Below are 27,720 nucleotides of genomic sequence, written 5' to 3'. Positions count from 1 at the left end.
GGCTTTTGCTGCATCCCATAGGTTTTGGAGTGTCATTTGCTTCTAGATATTTTTTAATTTCCTCTTTGATTTCTTCAGTGATCCATTGGTTGTTTAGTAGCATACTGTTTAGTCTCCATGTGTTTGTGTTTTTTGCAGTTTTTTTCTTGTTGTTGATTTTCAGTCACATAGTGTTATGGTTGGAAAAGATGCTTGATATGATTTCAATTTTCTTAAAGTTACCAAGGTTGGACTTGTATTCCAGGATGTGATCCATCTTAGAGAATGTCCCATGTGCACTTGAGAAGAATGTGTATTCTGTTGCTTTTGGATGGAATGTTCTATAAATATCTATGAAGTGCATCTGTTCTAATGCTTCATTCAAGGCCTGTGTTTCCTTATTGATTTTCTGTCTGGTTGATCTGTCCATTGCTGTAAGTGGGGTGTTAAAGTCCCTGACTATGATTGTGTTATTGTCAATTTCTCCTTTTAAGGTTGTTAGCAGTTGCCTTATATATTGTGGTGAACCTATGTTGGGTGTGTAGATATTTAAAATTGTTCTGTCTTCTTCTTGGATTGATCCTTTGACCATTATGTAATGACCTTCTTTGTCCCTTAAAACATTCTTCATTTTAAAGTCTATTTTGTCTGATATGAGTATTGTTACTCCAGCTTTCTTTTGATCCCCGTTTGCGTGAAATGTTTTCTTCTATCCTCTCACTTTCAATTTGTATGTGTCCCTGGAAGTGAAGAGGGTCTTTTGAAGACAGCGTATATATGGATCTCATTTTTGTATCCATTCAGCCAGTCTATGTCTTTTGATTGGGGCATTTAGTCCATTAACATTTAAGGTAATTATTGATATGTATGTTCTTATTGCTATTTTATTAACTGCTTTGGATTTGTTTTCGTTGCTCTTTTTTCTTTCCTTCTGCTCTTGTTCTTTTCTGCCTAGAGAAGTTCCTTTAGTATTTCTTGTAAGGCTGGTTTAGTGTTGCTGAATTCTTCAGTTTTTGCTTATCTGTGAAGGTTTTGATTTCCCCTTCAAATCTGAATGAGAGCCTTGCTGGGTAGAGTAATCTTGGTTGGAGGTTTTTCCTTTCATCATGTTAATTATATCATGTCACTCCCTTCTGGCCTGCAGAGTTTCTGCTGAAAAATCTGCCCATAACCTTATCAGGGTTCCCTCGTATGTTATTTGTTTCTTTTCCCTAGCTGCTTTCAAGCTTTTCTCTTTGTCTTTAATTTTGGTCAGTTTGATTAATATGTGTCTCAGGGTATTCCTCCTTGGGTTTATTTTACATGGTACTCGTTGTGCTTCCTGGATTTGAGTGAGTGGTTCCTTTCCCATGTTAGGGAAGTTTTTGGCTATTATCTCTTGGAATATTTTTTCTGTCTCCTTCTCTCTCTTCTCCTTCTGGCACCCCTATAATATGGATGTTGGTGCATTTAATGTTGTCCCAGAGTTCTCTGAGACTCTCTTCATTTCTTTTCAATCTTTTTTCTCTTTTCCATTCCACATCCATAATTTCCACTAATCTGTCCTCCACCTCACTTATTCGTTCTTCTGCCTCCTATATTCTGCTGTTAGCTGCTTCTAGTGAATTTTTTATTTCAGTGATTGTATTTTGCATCTCTTCTTGTTTCAGTTTTATATCTTGTATCTCTTTGCTCAGTGTTTCCTGTAAGTTATTCATATTTGCCTCCAGTTCATTTCCAATGTCTTGCATCATCTTCAGCATCAACTTCCTAAAGTCTTTTTCCTGAGAATATGATCACTTGGCTGATTTTCTGGGGTTTTTCCTTTCTCCCTCATCTGAGTTATAGTTCTCTGTCTTTTCATTTTTATAGGTTTTTGGTGTGGTGACCTTTTTACAGATAATAGAGTTGTAGCCTCTCTTACTTCTGGTGTCTGCCCCCCCTGTGGCTGAAGTTGGTAGGGGGGCTTACTGTAGGCGTCCTAATGGGAGGAGCTGATGCCTGCCCACTGGTGGGTGGAGCCAATTCTAATCCCTCTGGTGGGTGGGGCTTAGTCTCTGGATGGGATTAGAGGCAGCTCTGTGCCTGAGGGGTCTTTAGGTAGCCTGTTTACTGAGGGACAGGGCTGTGAGCCCACCTGGGTTGTTGTTTGCCCTGGGGCTTCTCAGCAGCTGACTGATGGATGGGGCCAGATTTTCCCAAAATGACCACCTCCAGAGAAAGGCACACTGCTGAATATTCCCGTGAGCTTTGCTTTCAATGTCCTTCTCTCACAACAAGCCACATTTACCTCTGTTTTCCCAGGATGTCCTCCAAGAACTGCAGTCAGGTTTGACCCAGATTCCCTTGGAGACTTTGCTTTGCCCTGGGACCCAGTGCACGTGTAAGTCTGTGTGCACCTTTTAAGAATGGGGTCTCCATTTCCCCCAGTCCAGTGGAGCTCCTGCACATAGGCCCCACTGGCCTTCAATGTCAGATGCTCCAGGGACTCTTTCTCCCAGTGCCAGATCCCCACACGTGAGAGTTTGATGTGGGGCTCAGAACTCTCCCTCCTGTAGGTGAGTCTCTGTGAACCAGTTAGTTTTCAGTCTGTGGAGCTTCCCACCCAGGAGGTATGGGGTTGTTTATATCACGAAATTGCCCCTCCTACCTCTTTTTGTGTCCTCCTCTTTTTCTTCTGGAGTAAGATGTCTTTTTTAAGGTTTCTAGTCCATTTGGTTGAAGATTGATCAGCCTTTAGTTGTGAATTTTGTTGTTTTTAGGATAGAAGTTGAGCTCCAGTCCTTCTGTTCCACCATCTTAATCCCATCCCAGTCCCAAATCTTTAATATTACTTTTCTCCTTCTTTTGGAACAGGGGTTCTTAATTTGCATCTTGCACTGGGCCGCATTAATGGCTCTGTACCCAGGCACAGATAAATGTAATTCAGAGATTCATTCCCTCATTCAGCATTCATTTATTGAACATGAATGTGGTACACTATGAGGGGTGCAGAAAAAAAATATAAAGCACCAAAAACTCACAACCAAAAACAAAATGAAGGAGTACCTACTGTGGTGCAAGGGGATCAGTGGTGCAAGCATCTCTGCAGTGCCAGGATGCAGGTTTGATCCCTGGCTCTGAATAGTGGGTTAAATTATCTGGCATTGCTGCAGCTGTGGCATAGGTAGTAATTGCGCCTAGAATCTGATCTAGGAAATCCACAGGTCATGGGGTAGCCAAAACAAAACAAAAAAAAAAAAAAAAAAAAAAGGAGGAGCTACTTTCTGCTTCCTGGGCCTTAGCACATGGTTTGGGGAGAAATACCTGCAATCATGACTTGTGGATATTTATGAAACCTCAAGACCCATATCTGGAGCTGGGGAATGAATTCTCATTTTCACCTGGTGATGGGTGGAATCTGGAAAGGATTTGTAGAAGTGTTGTTTCAGATTGTATCTGGGCATTCCAACTTGTAAGTTATTTTAGAAACACTCTGTTAAGACAAAACCAAATAATTACGACTAGCAGCGCAGAAATTGGAGTCTTTCTCATCTTTTCTCTTACTTCATAAGTTATGAGAGGCCCTGCAGTTATCTTTAGTCCGATCTGAAAGAGTGTCTGCATTCTGCTAATAATTGTCAAAAGTAGGACTAAAACCTAGGTCATCTGATTTCAGATTCTTTTCCAGTGCCTTCCAATTATCTCCTCTGTGACCATCCTTAATTCAACATCTGTCCTTGTTTTCCTGCCAGTAATATTAAGAAATTAGGAAGTGATAGAGTATTTTGCAGAAGATTTTATGGTTTGCTTCATATCAAAATTTATATAAGTGGTCTTTTAAAGAGCAAATGTTTCTGCTACACTTAAATTAGTTTGTTTTATAAAAAAACAACTTCCCCAGAACCACTTTCAATCTGAATGAGGAAGGCCTGTATTATGAAGCCAGCCTTCTGGTGTGGAAGAAGTACAGGCTCCATAGGCAGGCCTGGGAGGAATCTGAGTCTGCCTTTGAAGAGACATGTGCCTTTGCAACTGTGATCAGCCTTCTTGAGCCTCTAATTCCTCATCTGTAAAATGGGAACAGTAGTGACTGCTTGGTAGTGATGTTGGAGGGTTTAATGAAATGAGATGGTAGATCATCCCACAGATATTGGGTGCTCAATGAATTTTTTTTTCCTTGAAAGACAAAATATACCCCCCCCACACACACCTCTTTTAAGGCTTCTACCTTGTGTAATTGTTCATTTTACACTAATGACCTTATTTTATCTTTGAACTTGAGAAATTTCTATGACTTTTAACTTTCTATTAATGTATTGATAAAGGGAGAAAAATATAACATTTTCCTTCATGTTCAGTTCCTTTTCTTTTTCTTTCTTTCTTTCTTTCTTTCTTTCTTTTTCTTTCTTTCTTTCTTTCTTTCTTTCTTTCTTTCTTTCTTTCTTTCTTTCTTTCTTTCTTTTTTTATAGCTGCACCTGTGGCATATGCAAATTCCCAGGTTAGAGGCTGAATTGGAGCTGTAGCTGCTGGCCTACTCCACAGCCACAGTAATGAAGGATCTGAGTCACATCTGCCACCTACACTGCAGCTTGTGGCAATGATGGATCCTTAACCCACTGAGTGAAGCCAGGGATCTAACCCACATCCTCACAGATACTAGTCAGGTTCTTAACCTCCTGAGCCACAAGGGGAACTCCTTTCTGTGTTCACTTTCTATCCCAGTTGTGAAATCCCAGAATATCAAGAATGGTGGGGGTTGTCTCAGAGTCATAGCATTGAATAATTTAAAAATGATAAGGCACTTTGGGGATAATCATAATAGCTATCATTTAAAGAAGGCCTTCTCTATACTTACAGGTATTAATTTGGTTAAATCTCACAAAGATGCTTTGAGGGAATGCGATTTTTGTTTCCATTTCACAAGTAAGGACCGAAGCGAAGAGTTATATAACTCATCCTGGGTCACTTGGGCTGGCCCAGCACCCATACTCTAACCATTACACTAATCTGCCTTAATTATGAGGCATTCCAGACACTGATTTTACAAGGTGACCGAGATCCGCAAAGAATAATTGACTCGCCCAATGTCATCTAGCTGCTTAAATCCAGGGGCAGGACTGGAACTCCAGGACACTCACCCCTGGATCCTGACCCCCCCCCCCAATATAAGGTTCTCTTCACTCTTCCCAAAATTACTGTCAGGACATGCTCAGGAGAGGCTCAAACTGGGAACCAGCCAAGCAAGATAATAATATTTCTATTCCTGTGCTTTTCATTAAAGATGCATGATTTTTGTAATTCTTTCCTTTAACAGTAATTGCTATGTTTTGTCTTTCAGGAACCTGGGCAGGAGGAGATAAGCCAATATATCTGCCTGTTGAGCCTACAGTTAAAAATAATTATAGAGAACATGGTGATGCTTCAGAAACTGTCAGGTGATGTGATATTTTTCAAATCATGCTTTTTTACATTATTCAGTTCTCCTCTGGAGAGATTATCTTTGGGGAAAAAGGAAAAAAGAGTGAGAAAAGAAAAGCGAAACGTTGTTCACTTGTTTCTTTCATGGAAAATACCTGGCCGTTATCATAAAAAGGTGGAGGTAGATGAAATTTGGATATACCAGTTAAGTGAAATTACTTGTTGACCATACATATCCTTTTCCAAAAAGAATTTGGTGTACACAACAAGATTAGTAATCCAGTTTAGTGACCTGGAATGTGGCCGTAAGATGAAGGGAAAGCAAATAGGCCAGCTCTGAGGGTCGGCACTGTCCCCATGGTTCAGCAGAACCTTGTGTCTGAGTGTCCCGGCTGCCATCCTTATTCTGTGAGAGGAAGGAGCATAGTAATGGTGCCTATAGGAGGCAACATTTATTTGAATGAAATTTAAAAAGCAGTTTCTCCCAAGAGTGTGATATGGGGAATATTAGCCAGTTACAGGATAGCCACTGTATTAGTGGTCAGTATTCTCCAGGGAAACAACAACCAAAGAAGATCTCTATGTCTCTGTCTCTATCAAGAAATTTATTGTAAGGAGGGGCTCCCATTGTGGCTCAGAGGGTTAAGAACCGGACTAGTATCCATGAAGTTGTGGGTTTGATCCCTGGCCTCACTCAGTAGCTTAAGGATCCAGCGTTGCTCTGAGTGTAGGCTGTGGATGTGGCATGGATTTGGTGTTGCTGTGGCTGTGGTGTAGGCCAGCAGCTTCAGCTCTGATTCAACCCCTAGCCTGTGATCTTTCATATGCCATGGGTGCAGCACTGAAAAGACAAAAAAAAAAAAAAAAAAAAAAAAAAAAAAAAAAAGGAATTAAAGGAATTTATTATGAGAAATATGATTACAGAGGCTGACAAGTCCCCAGAGCTGCAGTCAGCAAGCTGGAGACCCAGGAGAGCCTATGGTGTCATTCCCATCTGAGTCTGAAGGTCTGTGAATAGGATAGCCATTGGTGTAAGTGCCAGTCCAGGCCCAAAGGCGGGAGAAAACCTATGTGCCAGCTCAGTGTCAGGCAGAGAGAGAGACTTCTCTGTTCCTCAGCCTTTTTGTCTTGTTCTGGACTCCAGTGGATTAAGTGAGGCTCTTCCACACTAGGGAGGGTGATTTGCTTTACTCCATACACTGATGTAAATTTTTTCAGTTATCTATCTATCTGTTTACTTATTTTTGTCTTTTTAGGGCTGTAACCATAGCATATGGAAGTTCCCAGGCTAGGGGTTGGATTGGAGCTGTAGCTGCTGGCCACAACCATAGCAATGCCAAATCTGTGCCGTGTCTGTGACCTCCACCACAGCTCATGGCGACATTGGATTCTAGACCCACTGAGCAAGGCCACGGATTGAACCCAGGTCCTCATGGATCCTAGTTGGATTTGTTACTGCTGAGCCACAGTGGGATCTCCAGTTTTTTAATTTTTCAAAACGTTTATTGAAATATATTTGATTTTCAATGTTGTGTTAGTTTCAGGTATACAGCAAAGTGATTCAGTTACATACATATCTAGAAATATGTAGTTTCTTTTTTTACATTCTATTCCATTATAGGTTATTACAAGGTATTGAGTATAGTTTCCTATGCTAGACAGTAGGTCCTGACTGCTGTAAATATTAACCGCTTCTGGAAACTCCCTTACAGACACACCCAAGAATAATGTTTAACAAAATATGTGGGTGGCTTGTGGCCCAGTCAAGTTGATACATAAAATTAACCATCACATTTCCTCTCTTTTTTGTATATAACCTTCTGTATGTCTCTCAATTTGTTACACAAATAAGAATCAGGATTTTGTACTAGAATAAGTCTCTATTACATCAAGAGTTCAAATTTATAGTTTAATTATAATGAACAGTCAATGAGGGAAAACGAGACTTTCAGTGAACACAAAAATAGGCAAGAAGGGGTCACGGGCAGAAGGCAGTTGCAACCTTCCATCAGACTTAGTCTCAAAAGGTCTGCATTGTGATTTGATTGCAGGATACTGAGACACATTCACAGATAATTAGCTCTACAGTGTAACTTTTTAAAATAACTTTCCTTGATATAACAGAATACATTTCCATTTGCAAGCCAGAGAGAGGAACAGTAGGAAATGGTTGTTTTAATGTTAAATCAGTGGTGATATTGACTCACGTTTGACTCCTAAGAGCCAGAGAAAAGCACTAGGGACCAGAACAAACTGTAGAGAGACTCTGCTTTAGTCCTCGTAATGGTGCAGCTCTGAGATGCTGAGCCTGGCTGGCCTGGCTTTTCAGTGGCACACATGTGGATTGCAGCCATCCTGTAGTTCCTCTTTTGAAATTTTGTATCCATGGGTCTGGTTTCTTTTGAATTCCAATGTAAAACTCCACACTTTCTGATGAATAACATCTTTACTACTGTAAGTAGCTAATAGTTAAGTACTGCTCCTTACATGTGCTGGGTGCTTTTTTGAGAGGCGGTACCTCCTTCTCCCCTACAACCTCCTGTGCCTCCCCCGCAACACACACATACACACTGCATGGTTTAAAGAACAGAATTTATTTTCTCACAGTTTTGAAGCCTAGAAGTCTGAGACAAGTGTGGTTCCTCCTGAGAGCTGTATGGGAGGATCTGTTTCAGGCTTCTCTCCATGGCTTGTAGATGCCCATCTTCTCCCTGTGTCTTCACGTTGCCTTCCTTCTATACATGACTGTCCAAATTGCCTCTTTTTATAAGGACACTAGTGGCATTGGATTAGGGCCCCACCCTGATAACTCCATTTTAACTTGATTACCTCTGTAGAGACCCTGCCTAAACAAGTTCACATTCTGAGGTACTAGGGGTTAAGACTTCAACATATAAATATTGGGGGAACAGCTCAATCCATAACTATACCTGCATATAACTATATACTCCCACCTCTGTATGTATACACACATGAATATATACACACATAACACACATACACATATATCAGGTATGGTATAGTATATACACAGTGTGTATTTGTGTATATGTATACAGGCATACCTCAGAGATGTTGTGGGTTCAGTGCCAGACCACCACTGTAAAGCAAATATTGTAATAAAGTGAGGCATACACATTTTTTGGTCTTCCAGTACATGTAAGTTATGTTTCACACTATAGTCTAAGTGTGCAATAACTTTATGTCTTAAAAAACCCCTAAAACTATTTACACATCTTAATTAAAAATACTTTATTGCTAAAAAGTGCTAACCATCATCTGAAACTTAAGGAAGTCATAATCTTTTTGCAGTTGTAACATCAAAGATCACTGATCACAGGTCACCATGATAGATATAATAATAATGAAAAAGTTTCAAGTATGGCAAGAATTACCAAAAGGTGACATAGAGACATGAAGTGAGTAAATGCTGATAGAAAAATGGTGCTGATTGACTTGATACAAGGTTGCCACAAACCTTCAATTTGTAAAAAATGTAAGTGCAATAAATTGAGGTGTGCCTTACACACATATATATGTGTAATACATATACATACACACAACTCATTTAATCCTCAAAACTGGCCTCTGAGGTAGGTACTATGATTATTCCCCTTTTAAATGAGAGGAAACCAAGGCACAAAGCCCAGTGCCCCACAGATATCAAGTTCAGGAGCTGAGATTGGAACCCAGCCCCTGACTCCTGAGACTGTGTCCAGGCCACACAACAGTAGTTTTCCTGGCAGCACAAGGTAACACAGTGATGGCTGCAAAGGGTTAACATTAGGAAATTATGGTCTTGAGTTTTTAAGGACTGGTTTACTGAATTGTGAAAAGATGTAGAAAGGACCTGAAAGGCAGTTCTGCAGGCCCCCAGAAGCAGCATTTTTGGGGGGAAACCTCCTGTACTTGGGATGCTTAATTGAAGTCACTGAAGATTTGCCCCCAGCAGTGAGGAGTGTGAGGCATCTGGCTTCTGGGCTGGCCTCGGCTTCACTCCTCTGGCCTGCCGGTGGCCTGTGGGCTCAAGTTCAGCTGGCTCTCTTGTACACACACAACTCTAAGTATTCCCGAAAATCAGAGCCAGTGAGTTGTGACTCACCACCAACCCAAAGTGTGGAGACCCCCCAGGGGCTGCCAGGTGGGGCCCTGGGGTGAGATCACCCTCACCACCCCTTCCATTGTGGCAGAAAGAGCATACCACTAGGGATCTGATGCTTTGGATCATAATCTACTTCCCTGTTGTCTCTCTAGGATGAACTAGGTAACCTCTCTTTTGTTTGGTTTCCTTATGGGCAAAGAGCTACTTGTGGGTTCAATCATCTTTATGTTAATGGGGCTTTGTGGAGGGCCTTTCATGGGGCAGGCACTGTGAGGCTCAGAAGTCTGAAATACCAGGGGTCTGCTGGTTAAGAGCTTGATCTCTGGGGTCAGCCTCATGAGTTCACATCTCAGCACAGCAGCTGATGAGGTGCTACCTGGGCAAGTTAATCTCTCTCTCTAGACCTCAGTTTCCTCATCTGTAAAATAGGAATGTTAATAGTAAAGACCATTTAACAAGTCAACATTTGCAAAGATTTAGAGATGAGATTGGCACATATGTTCTATGTGTTTATTAAATAATCAGCCATTCCTGACTTTGAAGAATTAACCTTGCTGTTGTGTGGTTGGAAAAATGTATACTGATGAAGTGGGACATACTTGCTCAAGCAACACCATGTTCTAGGAAATGGTATAAGTTGGGGGTTTGGAAGAGCTGGGGGGGCTAAGAGATCATAGGACACAGGGCAAAAGACCCTGGGGCTCACTGTGTGCCAGGCACTGAGCTAAGCATGTCACATATATTTCTTCTTAATCTTTAAAATAATCCTGAGCAGTCAATATGGTCTTCCTGGACATATTGGACAATATGGCAATTGGACAGCTGGGAAAACTGAGGCCAAGGTTTTGAGAGGTCACGTCTGGTATTAAAATGTGTGAGTGGGAGCTCCCACTGAAGTGCAATGGGACTGGCGGTATCTTGGGATCACTGGAACATGGGTTTGATCCCTGGCCCAGCACAGTGTGGTAAGGATCCAGTGTTGCCGCAGCTTTGGTTTAGGTCAAGAGTGGCTTGGATCTGATCTCTGGCCTGGGAGCTCCATATGCCTTGGGGCGGCCAAGAGTGAAAATAAATAAATAAATAAATAAAAAATGTGTGAGTGACAAAGCCAGGATTCTTTGGGGGCTGAGAGTCCAGGAGAAGGGCATGTGGGTCTGATGTAGGGGCCCATGTAGTCATAACAGTGACAGGATGGCTGTGGCTGGACATGCTCTGGCCTTTTAAAGGGTCCTGAGTGGGCCACTTGCATTGCTCCTTTCAGAGGCCCCCTTGGACTCAGCAACCCCCTGCCCCAACAGGTGCCTTCCCCTTCCCCTGGTCCTCTTTTGGATTTTGCTCATTACTGCAGCAATAATCCAGTGTCAGTATTTTACAGTGTGATTTGATTATACTTTGTTCCCGAGGCCTGAAAAGAAAAGCCTATTTTTAAAAGATTAATAAATAAATGGTTTAGCGCTCTGTGTTTTTAAGCATGCTTGATGCTGATAGAGTTTTCCTTGAAGAGCAAGAATGATGCTCTATGTTCATGAATTTCTGAAATCAATTCTGTTTTTTTAATTGGATTTTGTTCCCCTTCTTTTGGCCTTACCCTAACATAGAAAATAAAATCTGGGGTGAGGCCTCCCTCTGATAGATGGCACCCAGTGGCAATCCGAGCATTTTTCACTAGTCTGCTTTGTTTTTCAGAATTTTCTGAGTGGCCATTACTTAAGTCTGAGGCACTCAGGGTCAACTTCTGTTTATGTGACAGATTCCTCATGTAGGTTTATTTCACCTCAAAATCTAACCCCGTGGAAATGTTCCAGAATGTTGACCTTTAAACACTGTGGATAAAATCATGCTTCTTTCCCATGCTTAACAACAAAAACAACTACTGTGATGATAACAGTACCTGCTACTCACTGAATGTTTAATACATTCCAGGCACGCTGTTAAGGGCCTTGCATGCATCCTCTCATTTACTTCTCTCAGGAGCCCTGCGAGTAAGGTGATTTTTTTTCTTCTTTTTTAGGGCCGGACCCGTGGCATATGGAGGTTCCCAGGCTAGGGGTCTAATTGGAGCTATAGTCACCGGCTTACACCACAGCCAGAGCAACACAGGATCTGAACCACGTCTGTGACCTACACCACAGCTCAAAGCAACACGGATCCTTAACCCACTGAGTGAGGCCAGGGATCAAACCCGAAATCTCATGGTTCCTAGTCAGATTCGTTTCCACTGTGCCATTATGGGAACTCCGGAGGTGATGTTTTTAATCTCTGTTTTACAGATGAGGAGACTGAGGCTTAGGGAAGGTCAAGAACATGCATAGGGTCACATGTGTAGCTAGTGATAGGTGGCAAGGGAATTCCAATCCAGTCTTTCTGCACTGAGTCAACTTCCTCAATGTTCTTTAACTGCAGATCTAGCAATGAGTGGTCTTACCTTCTCCAAAGATTCATGGAGCACAGTGTTGTGTGTTCAAGGTTCACAAAGCAAATCAGGCAGACCTGTCTCAGCTCAGAAACCTTGGAACATTGATTCCTAACCTGACCTGCCAAAGGGCCATTGAGGCTTGAGGTCTTAAGCTTTATTTACAGCAGGAGGAATCACCTTAACCACTAATTCTTACTCACACTGCCTTTCTGCTCAGTCACCTTTCTCAGGAGCCTGGTGCCTCTGAGTGGGGTGATAGTCAACAGGTCCTCGTTTGCCTAATTTTCCCCATTTTAGCACCAAGCATCTCTCATTCTGAGAAACACCCCCACCCCCAATCTTGGGCAAAACGGGTCTGGTGCTTACCCCACCTCTAAGGGAGAGTTCAAAATTGCCAGCCTGGTTTTTGACTTCTCATTATCGATCCCATCAATCTACTGCTCATCTGTGTATGGAAGCTCTGTCAATGCCCAGCCCGCTGGCTAGAAGATGCCCCGCCAACAGAGACTCTCTCCTTGACCAAACTCCAGCCAGGCTCCTCCAGGTCTTCCACAAGACCTCAATCTAGGCCTATATAGACTAGACAAACACTAACACAGCGTCTAACAGCTCATGACTGCCTCCTAGGATGCCCCTAGCCCTTCTTAAAATGCCTACCTGAGAAAACTCAAGGGTGCTTAAAGAATTTATTGTTTGTTTCAGCCAATACCTAAAGATGTGGCCTGTGTCTCTGAGGATCTGTGGGAGCCAGCTTTAATAAGCACCAGATGGCAAAGCCACATGGGTTTCACATGGACCAGCTCCCTTCCAGCTTGTCATTGTTTTCCACTCCCTGATTGAGCATCCCTTACCATTCCCTCCCCATTCACTCATCCTCCCTTTAAGATGCCCAGTCACTTCTGTACAAATCAAAGTTGAGTTCAGTTCCTACCAGAACCCTTTCCCTCTTGCAAATAGTATAGGCTGCTTAAAATCTGTCCTTACCACTCAAACTAGTGTCTGGCTTTGTTTGTCTTTCAGACCTTATGTGTTTTGTCTCTTGTTGCCTCCAATGATTGTCTCCACCTCCTCCACCCCTATCACCTTCCCTCACAGGATCCTCCCTCTAAGATTCTGCTTAATCCCCATGTGCCTGCAGTCCTGCTCCACCTCTGCTCATCCTATTCTTGCTCCTGTGGTCTCCTTTTTTTGACCTTCTATGCCATTAACTTGGATTGGGTGCTTCTCTTTGGGAAAGTAAGATAGACTATGTCCTATTGCTTTCTATGCTGAAATCTTATTTCTGTTTCTGGTTGGGTGCCTCTTGAGGGCAAGAATAATGTTTCATGCTTCTTTTGTATCTTTCAGGCCTCAAGAAGGCTTGCACAAAGGGCAACCAAAAGTGTGTGTTATCAATGATGGCTTAGAATAGGTGACCTTCCAGTCGTTGCCTTCTCTTAGAAAACAAAGGCTCTACTTTTTTTTTTTTAAGTGTTCAAATTTTTTATTGTTCTGTAGCAAACTATAACCAAGCACAGTAACTTAAAATAACTATTTGTTATTATCTCTCATGATTCTGGTTTTCATGGGTTGGACGGGGCTGTTCTTATTTGTTATCCTTTGTCTGGATATAGCCAAAAGAAGTCCTCTGAAGGCTTCTTCATTCATAGGTCTGGTACAATGGCTCTACTTTTGAAGAACTCTCAGTCCACTGGAATATACATAATATATATTACTCCTTGGGTGGGCAGGGTAATGAAGTAGCTAAGAGCACAGCTTTTGGAGTCTCATTGGCCTAGAATTCTTTACTCTTAATTCCCCCTTTTAAAAAAATCATGGGCAAGTTTATATCACTTCTCTAGGTCTCATTTCATCAATTCTAAACAAATATATCATGTTCCTTACTGGGTGATTATGGTTGTGAGCATTACATGTCCTAACCATACCCACCACTTAGTAAGTGCCGGTCACTGGAATCAATGAAAAAGATGCACCAGTCACTTAAAACATACCAGGAAGAGATAGAGTTAAACAAGTATGGATTTGGAAGGGAAGAAAGGAAAGGAGTGAAATGGAAAATGGAGCATTTGGGGTGCCTGGAACCTTGGGTTAGGGGATTTGGAAAGACTTCTTAAAAGATGGGGTAGGAAAAAAGAGAAGGAAAAAAATGTCTTTTACTTATTGATCTTCTATCTTGTGCACTAGATATTTTGTGTACTGCATTCCATTGACTTCTCAGAACAATGCTGTAAGACATGTCTTTGTCCCATAATTTATAGGCATTGACACACACTTGATATAGTCACACAGTTTGTAAGAGGCTGAACTGAGTTGGACCCGAGACTGTCTCATTCCAGATCCCTATTTTCACCATGTTGCCAACCTCCCAGTTCTGCCCAGTTATAAACATGTGTGTGGGTGCATTGTGTGGGTGCAGTAAAAACTTTGAGCTTTGTTGGCAGCAGCTAGGAGTTGCTCTCTGCTCTGATTAAAAGCGTGGGGAATGGGTTAAGACACTGCCTTTACCTGGAAAGTCCCTCTAACCTGCTTTGAGTATATTGGCTGGTGCACATGTAGAATATTTTGGACGGTAAGGAACAGAAATCCCGCCTAAAGTAGTTTAAACAATAAGGAAATATACTATTTCTTGTAATAGAAGACAGGAGTAGATAGGGCGGTTTTTGGACACTGTACTGAACCCTTGGGACTGTGGCTCTATTTCTCTGCAAGTCTCTATGCTCCCCCTGCTTACCTCTATCTGTAAATAGACTGTCTCCTCAGAGTTTCAAGAGGGCTGCCATTAACAGCAGAGACAAGTGACTTCTTTGTTCTTTGTGAGAGGGAACTCCCTCGGTTGCATTTCTATATACTAACAATGAAAAATCAGAAAGAGAAATCAGAGAAACCATCTCATTTACCATTCCATCAAAAAGAATAAAATACCTAGGAATAAACGTACCTAAAGAGACAAAAAAAGAAAACCTTTACTCTGAAAATTATAAGATGCTGATAAAAAAAAAATCAAAGACAACATGAACAGATGGAAAGATATACTATGCTCTTGGATTAGAAGAGTCAATATTGTTAGAATGACTTTACTACCCAAGGCAATCTACAGATTCAATGCAATCTCTATAAAATTACCAAGGACATTCTTCATAGAACTAAAACAGAATTTAGTTATTTTAGTTAATTTAGAATATTTAGTCCTTCTCTTCAGTCTGATTGGATCATTTAGTTTGTAGACCCAACTGTGGCCCAATTGCAGTCAGCAGAGGGAATACTCTGTACTGATTGGCTCAAATCAGGGTACCCAAACCAATCACTGGCAAGAAGGATAGGATGAAATTGGCTGATACTAATCAGGACTCATTGTTACAGTCAGGACTGGTTCTTAGACTATCTGAGGAATGGACTGAAATTCTAAATATGTTACATTTAGTACTGTTGGACACCACCAATCAGGATGGATGCTCTCTATAAACAGCAGTTAAGTCTCCCTGTTGTAGCCTAGCTGATCATCAGTTCTAGTTACTTAACTGAAATGTGAGTTTTCCTAAGGGGAAGGAAGGGAGAGTGGATCCTGGGTAGGCATCCCACAGTGCCTGTTTGGTCTGTTATGTGGCTACGTGAATGATAGTAGGCTTAATGGACAGCAAAGGTAATCCCCAACCTAGTTTTCTGATCCGACAGCTCAATATCGGTGGCCTCAGCGATTAGGCAATTTTTTCCCCCACACCTGCCACATGAGGAAGTTCCTGGGCCAGGAGTCCAAGGGATTGAACCCTGTGCTGCAGTTGCAACCTGTGCCACAGCTGCAGCAACACTGGGTTCTTAACCTGCTGTGCCACAGGGGAACTTCCTAAGCAATCATTCTTTTACCTTGTTCTTTTAAAGTTAAATGTGAGTGTAAATGTGACATGGTCTGACCCAGCCAAGCCCAACTCTCTCCTGTGTAGGGACGTGATAGCAAGTTAACACAAGTTGTATCTCTCTTTAGTGCTAGGGCAACACAAAACTCTTCTTAACACATAGGTAGAGTGAGTAAACCTTGGCTCTGCCAAGAGGGATTTCACACCCCAAGTGAAAGCTTTAAAAGTTCTTAACCAGTCTTTTCTTCAGTTTACTCAGTCCTTTCAAATCCTGACTAATTGGAAGCACAGGTAGCTTAAATCAGCTTACAGGTCTGATTACAGAAGATTTTAAGAGATATGCGGTTGTATCACTTCCAAGTGCAGAAAGTAACTGAAATTAGATTATAGAGAGTTGTCTTGAAAAGCCCCTAATATATCTATCTATCTATTTAAGGATGATTTGTGGTGAGCTTATCAATTATTTGTATTTAATTCCTTGCTTTGAAAGTGCTTCTGGTGGCTTAACACCAGTATGTTCTGCCAATTACTTTAATCTTTCCCCCTGAAATCTTGTTTGCACTATTGATTTGGACTATCAATGCAGAGTCTGAAATAATAGGGTTCTGGCCTATTCCCAATTTTTCAAGGAAGATTGAAATCTTACGTGTTTATCAGGTCGATTTTTTATTGGACCCACAGAAGGGTGTTTGGTCTTTGGGTGCTAGTTATTTGCAAAGTCAGCTATAAAGAAGAGTTATATTTTTCGCTATTATTACTTTTTTTTTTTAAGGGAAAAATGTGAAAACTCAGTCAGTAGAAAATGTTAAATGGAAGTGCCAAGGAACAGTTTGCCCACCCTGAATGTGAACTGTCAAATCAGTCCAGGGAAACAAGTCATCTCTAGGCTAGCAGTGGCATCAAGTTGAAGGAGAACTGGATTACAGGGAAACCTGGGTTCTGTTCCTTTCTTTGTACTAACTGGCTGTGTGACCTTGGACAAGTCACTTAACTTCTCTGTGCCTTAGCTCATCCAGGGTTTAACTAGGGCAGCACTTGCGGCCACAGGGGTGAGACAGAAAATACATGTGGATAAAGAAGACTTGGAAGAAAACAAAACAATGGCACAGAAAGCCACCAGAACACTAACTATAATGTGAGGCTGGGGGCAGTTGGGGGTGGTAGGGTCTGAGACAGAGCACAGCCCCATCTACGGGGACAGCCCAGGTGACCAAATCTTTTTTTTTTTTTTTTTTTTAAGAGAAGCTGAAAAATCCAGATGTTTGTGCAAAACCCTTTAGTTTTTAGATCTCTCAGATGAAACAGTAAGTTTCTGTGGACCAATACTCTGAACAAAATGAAGTTTTCCCCCAGACTGACTTCAATTTAGGATTGCTAATTTGCAGCCCCTGAATAAGATGAACTCAGAAATCTGTTCTAGGGGCAGAACACAGTGACCCTGTGAATTTCCTGTGAAATAGCTCCTCAGAGTCACAGCGATGGTGAGGTGGAAGAGGTCTAAGCCAGGTTTCTGGTTTGTGTCTCACACACTCTCCCTGGCAGCTGTCACCTAACCTCTGTCCAGCTGTTCCATGGGCTAGGCTGTCCTGCTAGGGACTCTGCTCTTTTTTGTATTTAGAAGAAAGCCCTGGTTCACCAGCTCCTCTTCTTGGTTCTGTCACCTGGAGCAACACAGAACACAGCCTTGGTCTCTGGGAGCTTTAGACCTGGAGGAGCCTGTTCCCATCTGCCAACACATGACAGACAGCTACTTCCTGGGCAGTCGGGGCTTTGAAAAGTCTTCTTGGAGCACAGAACCCTGGATAAGTCAGAGACGTTTTTCTTGGAAGAGAATTTGGATGGAACCCCTTCAAGCGTTGCTTGTGCCACTGACTGAACTAAGTTTCCCTTATTTGGGGGAAGGGAGGGCGATGGGAGTTGTAGACTGGAAAGCCCACGGGTAGCCTCTAGGAAGGCATGAGGGATGATGTGTGTGTGACCTGTCTCCTTGAGAGGGTCACCACTGGGGGTTCTGTTCTCTAGGACAGATCAAAAGAGGAGTGTTGTTTTGTCCCAGAAGAATAGTCCTGTGACCTGCGTTCACTTCTCATCTTGCTGTAGCCTTTGGACACTTTCTGCCCACTTGGGGCTGACCTGGAATCACTTTCTCCTGCAGCCCCTTGCCAGGCTCCAATAGAGCAGCAGGTGGCGGGGGGGAGGAAGCTTTTCCTGCTAGGCAGGAGGGACGTGGGGAAGTTGATGCTCTGCATCTGCTGGCCTGCCGTTCAGGGGTTGCTGGGAGCCTGTGCTTGGATGTGGGGCAATTTCTTGAAGAGAAGCAGAAGGGCTCAGCTGCTGTTCAAAGCTATGCTGTAGGAGGTGGAGGTGAAACATTTCTTTCTAAATGTGACTCTGCATTATAGTAGAGTCTTTGTGACATATTGTGTGGCTAATCTTTCACATGCTCTGTGATTCGACCCATAAGTCCAGAACAGGGAAATTAACTAGGTGTAATAAATAATATAGAATCTGGTGAATATTTAGGGTCTGGTAATGATGATAAATCAGGGTTGAAACGTTCCTTGAGGAGATTGTGAGATTCTGAGAAATGAAGCCAGGAAGATTGATTAGAACCTATTGCAGTTTAGAAAATCTACTGCAAAAAATACAGGGAGGTATTGCTAGGCTAATAGGAAAGGCGAATACAATCCACCTTGGCCTCTAAAAACCAAATGGGTGTAATCAGCAAATGTCATTGCTCCCAGAGGTGAATGCATAAGAGAGCCTGGGACCTGCCACAGCATGGAGGTGGAGAGGGTTGTAATCAGTGACAGCAAAGAAGGAACACATCAGGCTTTCTTGATGGTCCTTACTTCATTTGAACCCTTATTTTATTTATTTATTTATTTATATTTTGCTTTTTGGGGCCATACCTGCAGCATATGGAGGTTCCCAGGCTAAGGGTCGAATTGGAGCTACAGATGCTGGCCTCTGCCACAGCCACAGCAACACCAGATCCCAGCTGCATCTGTGACCTGCACTGAAGCTCATGGCAATGGCAGATCCTTGACCCATTGAGTGAGGCCAGGCATCAAACCCAAAACCTCATTGTTACTAGTCAGATTCATTTCTGCAGCGCCACAATGGGAACTCCCCTTATTTATTTATTCATGTATTTGTTTGCTTACTTGCTTATTTATTTGTCCAGTTTTAACTGCATAGAAATGGAAGAGATAACAGTTACGTTTTTCAGGGTTTGTGCCCCCCAAATTTGTTCTTCTTAGGGGTCACATACTTGTTTTCCAGCGCTAGATATGAAGATTCATAGCCTACAGTTTTTATACAGCTGTACCAGGTGGGGTATATATAGAATATTTAGATGATGAATCATTCCATTCTCTCTGAATCTGACCCAACTTGTTGGATGAATATGGTAGTAACATAAATAAAAACCCTTTGGGGAGTTATCAGGGAGAGGGTAGTCCTAAAGCCGTAGTAGTCCAAAGAAGAAAAAAACTGGTAAAGCGGTGACCATTTGTGAATGGAGGGAAAAAAGACATGGGGAAGAACAGTAGCCAATAGTCAGCAGACCAGGGATAATTTGTGATGTAGCTGGAAGAAGATGAGCTTGGGTTCTGTACTGGCTGTGTGACCTTGGGGAAGTTAATTAACTCCTCTGAGCTCCAGTTTCTATGTGGGTAAAATGGGGGAGGATAAATTTGTATCTCATGGGAATTCAAGGAGAAAATGTGTGTCCATACCTAGCACTGAGTGTGGTACGTGGTTGCTACAGTCGCTCCCTTCTCCCCACTGGATGGTTTTCTGGCTTCACATATTTGACATTCAGCCCCTTGCACATGATGCGATTTTGATATTTGTTGGTTAACATGAAGAGGCAGGGAGTCAGAGCGTATCCTCCAAAACCCATAAGGCAGGCAGCCTGCCTCAACACTGCTCTCTGACCTCATTTGGAACCCAGGGTAAATAGGAAGCCTGGTCGAACATCATACTCTAGGGAAGGTGTCTGGTGTGAGACAAACTCCTTCCTCTTCCCACAGGCAGGTGCCCACTCAGGCATGGCAGTGAGCTAGGCAGACCTCGGTGAGTGCATGTTCTAGCACCTTCCCTTCCTTTTGCCCCTAATCCCCAGAGTGAAGAGAGGGGATGTTTCCAAATTAAAGGCTAGAGATCTAAGAAGTTTTTCTTAAGAGGGGGAAGAACAAATTTATATCTCATAGGAATTAAAGGAGAACATTGCTGACAGAGCCTCAGCTTTTCTTCTTTTTAATGTGACGTATGACCAGAAATGTCAATCCTGTGTAAATAAATTATTTGATTAAACAGGACACCAGCGTACTCAGTGGTTAGCCTTGCCAAGTGCTGTGAGGCAAACTGGTAATGGTTTTTCCTCATTTCCTCCAGGATAAATAATGAAGGAAGCTCGTCAGATTCATCCGCAGACAGATTTGAAAAAATTTGATCCCCAAAGCTAGGGAGGCGGTGGAGGAGGAAAAATATTGCCATGAAGCTGGTTTTACTGCTCAAGAAGTCGGGAGCTGCAAAAAGCTGTGTTAAAATCCCATTACAGATCTGTCTTCTGCCAGAAGGGAAATGGAAAGTTAAAGAGAAGCTTTCCTCTTGATTCTATGATTAATCAGCTTTCATACTGGGCGGTCTGTTTAAAGATTGGTCCATTAAGGCTATTGGGCATTAAAGAGGCTCTTCCCCAATGAGCCACCCCATTGTGTGACTCCACTGTTTGACAGGAAGTGAGTTATCCTGAGAAGAAGTCTCCGGGGTGAGCAGTGGTGTGTCACTGTTAAGCTTTCTAAAAATATGCGTTCTGTCTTCAATAGGCTACAAATTGTGGCTGATTGAGGGCACCAGGGGTATTTTTTTCCCCCCTTGGCTGTGGTGTGTAGCAGTTTGATGTGGAATCTGAGTTCCCAGACCAGGGATTGAAGCTGGGCTGCAGCGGTGAAAGCAGCAAGTCCTAACCACTAGACCAGTAGGGAACTCACACCAGAGGTATTTTGTGACAGATAAATATGTGGTTAAGAGGTCTGTGCTGTCCTTGAAAGGGGATGGAATAGACAACAGCCTCTGGAATGTGAATCTTCAGATGGCAGCCCTGAATATTTCTCCCAGCTTCTTATTTAAGGTGTGAAAGGATGACACTATAATCATTTATTAACATCGGGCTAATTGCATGATTACTTTAGCCTTCCCGCAACCCATGCACTGGCCTTTCTTCCCTCCCTCTCTTTCCTTCCTTCCCTCCTTCCTTCCTATAAAGTGTCAAAATCTTCTGTAAGGATTTCATACAAGCCCAAACCAAGGGAAAACCCTGCGTGTAAAGTATTTCATTGGCTCCTCCCAAGAGGATATTCTTGTTCTCATTTTTCTTTTTTTTCCCTTTTGAAAAATTTTATTTTTAGTAGAGTATAGTATTTACAGTATTGTGTCAGTTTCTGCTGTACAGCATAGTGACTCAGTCATTCATATATACATATATATATATATACACACACTCTTTTGCTCATATTATCTTCCATCATGTTCTGTCCCAAGAGATTAGATATAGTTCCCTGTGCTGTATGGTAAGGACCTCATTGCTTATCCATTCTAAACGTAAATAGTTTGTATCTATCAACCCCAAATCCCCTGTCCATCCCACTCCATGCCCCTCTCTCCCTTGGCAATCATAAGTCTGTTTTCTATGTCTGTGAGTCTGTTTTTGTTCTGTAGATAGGTTCATTTGTGCCATATTTTAGATTCCACCTATAAGTGATATCATATGGTATTTGTCTTTCTCTTTCTGACTTCACTTAGTATGAGAATCTCTAGTTGCAGCCATGTTGCTGCAAATGGCATTATTTTGTTCTTTTTTTATTTCATTGTGTATATGTACCACATCTTCTTAATCCAATCATCTGTCATTGGAGAGTTAGGTTGTTTCCATGTCTCAGCTATTGTGAATAGTGCTACAATGAACATAGGGGTGAATGTGTATCTTTTTAAATGAATGTTTTGTCCAGATATATGCCCAGGATTGGGATTGCTGGATCGTATGGTAGAGTGTGATTTTGCAAAATGTTACCTTTGGAGGAAGCTGGGAAATATGTACAAGGGATCTCTCTGCATTATTTCTTGCGATGCATGTGAATCTACAGTTACTGCAATAAAAAACAAAATTTTTTTTGAGTGTACGCATGACATGTGGATGTTCCCAGGCCAGGGAATGAATCTGCACCACAGCAGCGACCTGAGTCACAGCAATGACAACACTGGGTGCTTAGCCTGCTGAGCCATGGAGGAATGCCCCAAATTTTTAATGTATGAAGCCTGAACTTCAACTTTCTCATCTGTGCTATCCATCACCAAGTGGAATAAATCTTTGTTAAGAGTCCCCTTACTTCTTTCTTCTTCCATTGTCCTGCTGGGGAGGTGGTCTTTGATTAAGTCACTCTCCTCTTTTTCCAGAAATCATTCTCCTTAGGTGGCTATCATTGTTGGATGAGAGCTTTGGCCACAGAAAACCCAGAAAGCTGAATAGAATCTAAACTCTTCTTATTCCAGGGCCACAGCCTGCAGCTGCAATAAATTGAGGTCAGAAGCAAGACTCCAGAGACATGCTCCTGCATAGCTTTCCCTCACTGCCCACTGAGAAATTGGAATGCTGCATCCATGGCATCAGAGACTCACTTCTACTGTAGAGCCATCCTCCCTTGTGGCTCTGAAGTTAGTTCCATAGTTTTCTATCTAACTGGCTAGATCAGGAAATTGTGGACCAGCAATCTGTCCTGTTCATCTCTGCACCTCTTAGCGCAGGCTTGCCCAATAAATGCTTATACATGAATGAATGAATGAACACTGAGCCTGACTTCATTACTGCCTAGTTTCACTTGAAGAGACAAGGCAGGAAGACACAGTGGTTCTCTAAAAAAGTTTTACGTGTATCTTGTCAGGATTCATTTCTCAAGGCTGGAGTCAGTGTTCGTATGATGTTTTGTTTTTTTCCCTCATGATTTGCATTTTAGAAGTATGTTCTAGTTGAGCCATTCTAAAAAAACATTAAGAGGAATATTGGACAAGACTTGCCGGAGAGAGTAGACTTAGCCTTTTGGATCATGGCATGTTGTCCCTCTGGTTTTTGAATATTGAAAAAATAGCTCTAGGGCAAAATTAGGGATTAAGGATTGGGACAGGAGCCTTGGTTTAGCTGGCAGCCTTGCCATTCTCCTCAGGTTCACTCTGCCTCCCTAAACCTCTCATGAGCTGTCTTTTCAGGGAACTCACTCATTCAAGATGTTTTGCAAATTCTTTCTGATGGATGGATTGAAGCTGCTCCTCATCTTCTTGGCATCTCTGCAAAATCAGCTCTGCTTGCAACAAGTCACTTCATGCCTCCGCAATTTCCAAAGTTTTACTTCATGAGCTCTGGAATAACATACCTTTGAGTGGAGATTATCACTAGAAATATCAAATAGTCTGTTATCTAGAGGAAGGGGGATGAGTCGGGGCCCATAAGAGTGTGCTGCAAGCATCAGAATTTAGGTCAGTGGTCAGATCAGCCTCATATCTTGTCTGTGAGAAACCAGCCTAACCAGGCAGTTGCACAGTGTGTGTTTCTGGCCTTAGCCAAAGAGTAGGCCACTGGGGTTCCTTACCTTGGTTGCCTCTAGGACTGATGGTACTGTAGCCTATCTAATTGGTCTTGGGGAACCAACTTCTAGCCTAAAAGGTGGCCTTATGGGGAGAATATGCTTTTTTTGCCTTCCAGATTTGTCTAGGCACTTAATGGAGAGCACTGTTAATATTACTGTGGGATGGTGATGGTAGAGCCATCTACCAACTACCCACAATGGGTCTCTGGTACTTTTGTTAGGAACCAAAGTACCAGAGACCCATTGTGCGCAGTTGCTGGACTGTGGACTCCAGTGGGGGAAGAAAAGCGGGCTGCCCAGAGTTGCAGATCTGTAAGAAAACTTTGTCAACTGAATCAGCACTGTGTCTCACACATAGCACGAGTAGGGCATGTCAAATCTCAGCATCCAGAATAATTGGAATAGGAATTTGAGGCTTCTGCAGTCTATTTTGAGAACATCAAAGGGTAGAGAGTGGAGGGGGAGAAAATCTAGCCAGAAAATCTTGTTCTTTGCTTTCTGTAAACTCCTACAGACTTTTTGTTACACGCAGCCTGAAGTTCTCTTATACCAGTCTCTCTTTAGTGATCAGTTCATTCGAGGGTATGATATGGGATGTAATGCAGAGGGAAGAAAGTCTGCAACTTGTATGATTTAAAATTATATTTTATTTCTACGAAATATATTTTGTTGTATTTTAAGGATATATAGACTACTGCTGTGATCAGTAGAATAGATAACCCTGTTTATTGGGTCACTGAATTCATAGAAGCTTTTCATCATTTACATTTTCTTAATCAGTAGATATTAAAAGGACAAGTGCTCTCAGGTAGGTAGTCCAGGAGATTTTCAGTTAAAATAGAGTTTTTGTTCTCAAAAGAGGTGGAGGGATCTATAAGGTGAACTCTGCAACTTATTTCTCTATCTTTTGGATATCTGTCTCAAGTGCGTTTCAGTGCTTTAAAAAAGTTTTAACTTAGTTTTTTTCTGATTTAGCTGGATCAGTATGGGGGTAAATGATCTCATTCTATGGTACACTTGTAACGTGAAATGATTAATTGAAATAAAATCCCTGATGGAATAGTGGTTCTAGGCCATGATTATCAATGGCACACAAACACTAGGTGAAAGATCATGGGGAGACTTTTTAGTGGTAAATCAGGTTGACATCACCTGAACTCATTGATTATCAGAAAAAGTGGCACAAGCAGATATTATGTGCCTCTTGATGTGGTTGATACAACAGGATATAGCAGCAGCATCTTGTCAGTAAAAATATTAAACCTAGATGTAATCAAATCTTTAGATCCAACTACCAGTTTATAGAAAATACAGAGGAAAGGGGAACATGTTGGATGACACCTCAAGGATGCATTAAACCACTGGACAAAAATAAACGGCTTAGAAATGGAGAGAAAACTGTTTTGGATGAAAAGATTCACAGACATAGAAAACAGACTGTGGTTGCCAAGGGATGGGGGAGGGAGTGGGATGGACAGGGAGTTTGGAGTTAGTAGAGGCAGAGATGAAATAAAAATGGCAGAATTGTTGGTAATTATTAAGGCTGGGAAGAAGTACATGGGGATCATAGTGTTGTCTTTCTAATTTATATATTTGAAATTTTCCATAATAAATGGTTAAAGTAAAATTGAACACATTCCAGTTTTGTTTGAAGGCCTCAGAGAAATGAAGCAGAGGATATAAATGATGGAATAGGCTCTACCTCTAATTGATATTTCCCTTTTATTTATTATTATTATTATTATTGTCTTTTTGCCATTTCCTGGGCCGCTCCCGTGGCATATGGAGGTTCCCAGGCTAGGGGTCTAATCGGAGCTGTAGTTGCCAGCCTACACCAGCGGCACAGCAGCGCGGGATCGGAGCCGCATCTGTGACCTACACCAGAGCGCACGGCAACGCCGGATCATTAACCCACTGAGCAAGGGCAGGGATCGAACCTGCAACCTCATGGTTCCTAGTCGGATTCGTTAACCACTGCGCCACGGTGGGAACTCCATCCCTTTTATTTTAAAAATTTTTTTAGGGCTGCACCTGTGGCATATGGAAATTCCCAGGCTAGGGGGCGAATCAGATTTGTAGCTACTGGACTATGCCACAGCCATAGCCACAGCCATGCAGGATCTGAACTGTGTCTGCAACCTACACCACAGCTCGTGGCAGTGCTGGATCCTTAACCCACTGAGTGAGGCAAGGGATCTAACCTGCATCCTCATAGATACTAGTCGGGTTTGTTACCGCTGAGCCACAATCAGAACTCCCCTTTTTCTTTTGTTCTTAAGAATAAATCTTGTGGGTATTTGTGGGATTAGAAGGTGGGAATGCTATAGACACAGGCTTGAACTGTCTTAGTTGAGGGGAACAGGGATCCAGGGAAAGAGGTGATCATTGCTGGTAGATGGAGAAAATAGTGGAGGGACAGTAGTAGTTTAACTGTCTGGAGGTTGTTGGATGTGATGATCTGAATGTTTGTCTCCTCCTTGGATTCACATGTTGAATTCTAATGCAGAGTGTGGTGGTGCTGAAGTTGGGACCTTTGGGAAGTGATTAGATGATGTGGGTGGAGGCTTTGAAAATGTGCTTAATGCTCTTATAAGGGAAATCCCATAGAGCTCCCTGGCCCCTTCTGCCATGTGAAGATGCAGTGAGAAGTCTGCTACCCCGAAGAAAGAAAGCCCTCTGACCATACTGATACCCTGATCTCAGACTTCTAGCCTTCAGAATTGGGTTTGTTTTTTTACAAGCAACCTAGTCTGTGGCATTTTGCTACAGCAGCTGGAATGGACAAATATACCAGTTCATGTTTAATTAACATATGTTTGGGTGGGGAGGGTTCTCTTTTCTGCTAAACCTCAGGCCTGGGCTGATGCCTTAGCTATTAACCTATCCTCAGTACCTTCTAGGGTGTCCGGGCAAAAGGTTGGACACTTAATAAATGTTCACTTAATGAATAATTAAACTTCAATTAATTGGCACCCGCCTTTTGTACCAGTGACCTAGATAAGGAAGGCTTTAACGAATACCCAGTGCAATGGGTAAGTTGATCTAAACAAATCCTTAGTATTGAAGAGAAAATGGCCACCATTAGGTGTCAGGAATATTATGCCAAATATATACAAAGCATCTTCATTATAGTTAGGCAGTAGGCTGTTTTAGAGATGGAGTCACTGTACCTGCTCTGCAGCCTCATGAATTCTCATTATCATCTCCCTGGTTATAACAAACAAGAATAATGCTAAAAATAATACTTTCTTAGGGATAGTATTACCCATGTGGAGACACAAGATTACCTGCAAATGAGGAGACAAAGGGGCTTCAATAAAATTACTTCCTATCAAGTGTAATAAACATGTACAATAAGTTATTATTAAGGAGCTTTGAGGCAGGCCACGTTAATGAGCTATGGAGATGCCTATATTAGATTTCAAGTAAAAAAAAAAAGAGATAGCAAGAATAAAGATGAATGTAGAAGAGGAAAATGGAAAATGAAGAAAACAAAAAGGAGCAGGTATAATGAAAATTGCCCTGCCATTCTGTGGCAAGAGCGAAAGCAGATCTAATGACTTTCTCTGCTTTCAGTTTTAAAATAAGACACATTTCTCAGATGTGAAATGTGGTCCATTATCTGTCAATGGTGTTCTGGGTTGTCTTTAGAGCAGCAAATGTGTGCCATAAAATAAACTTCAAACTTCCCACTCCCTCCTTTCCAAGGGTGGCACAAATCAAGCCTGTTTGGAAAATTGGTTCTCGATGACAGTTTTTCTATACTTGCTAGAGAAATTCATTGATGAGTGTAGTATGTGTGTATGTGTTATGTGCATGTGTGTGTGTAGACTGTGGTTCATAGATTTTATGAACCCTTTTTTCACATTTCAACATCTCTGAAAGCAAGGTGTGTGTCTGTGTCAGGGTTTAAACTGGCAGCATTTTTTTTTTTTCTGTCTTGATGGCTCACTAAATAATATTGAAGGTTGTAATCAGCCACATCTTATGTTGTAAATTTGATTTATTTAGAGGCAGGGTAGGGTGGAGAAAGAGAAAGAGGGTAGAAGTGGGAGAAAGTGCGATTATACTTTGTATAATGGCATAATTTAGAAAAAATCTTAAATTCCTAATATTTGTGTGAATGGGAATAAAAATGGCATTTAGTCATATTCTTTGGATAGATCCATGGAAATAGTTAAACTCTTACTTCTAAATTCTCCTTCACTTGTTTCTCCCAGCCATTTCTGTTGCTCATACATGTGCAATTTTAGCTTGGTTCAAGCTCCACATTTACAACTTTCCAAAATGTGCCTATGACTCAGATTAACTGTTAATTTGAGAAGAATCAGCCATGAAAGATCTGA

General features: G+C 41.9%; 1 protein-coding gene across 4 annotated transcripts in view; it reads left to right on the top strand.

Annotated features, from left to right (window-relative positions):
• Window positions 1-27,720, top strand: part of LOC146395765 (uncharacterized) — a 591,473-nt gene that overhangs the window by 328,444 nt on the left and 235,309 nt on the right. For all 4 annotated transcript variants that reach the window (XR_014830576.1, XM_085001352.1, XM_085001350.1 and 1 more), the window contains one exon: window positions 5,280-5,376. Coding sequence is in view for 3 of the 4 variants with exons in the window: in XM_085001352.1 (XP_084857478.1) it covers window positions 5,280-5,376 (97 nt within the window). In the remaining variant the exon portion in view is untranslated. The remainder of the gene's footprint in view (window positions 1-5,279; window positions 5,377-27,720) is intronic.

The sequence above is a fragment of the Sus scrofa genome, chromosome 15 (assembly GCF_054392235.1).
Source record: "Sus scrofa isolate SSC_HxYL_T2T_F1_AM1 chromosome 15, Sscrofa_HxYL_maternal_Yorkshire_Landrace_v2.0, whole genome shotgun sequence".
NCBI lineage: Eukaryota > Metazoa > Chordata > Mammalia > Artiodactyla > Suidae > Sus > Sus scrofa.
The sequence above is the reverse complement of the archived record's forward strand: the minus strand, read 5'-3'. Positions and strand labels throughout refer to the sequence as shown.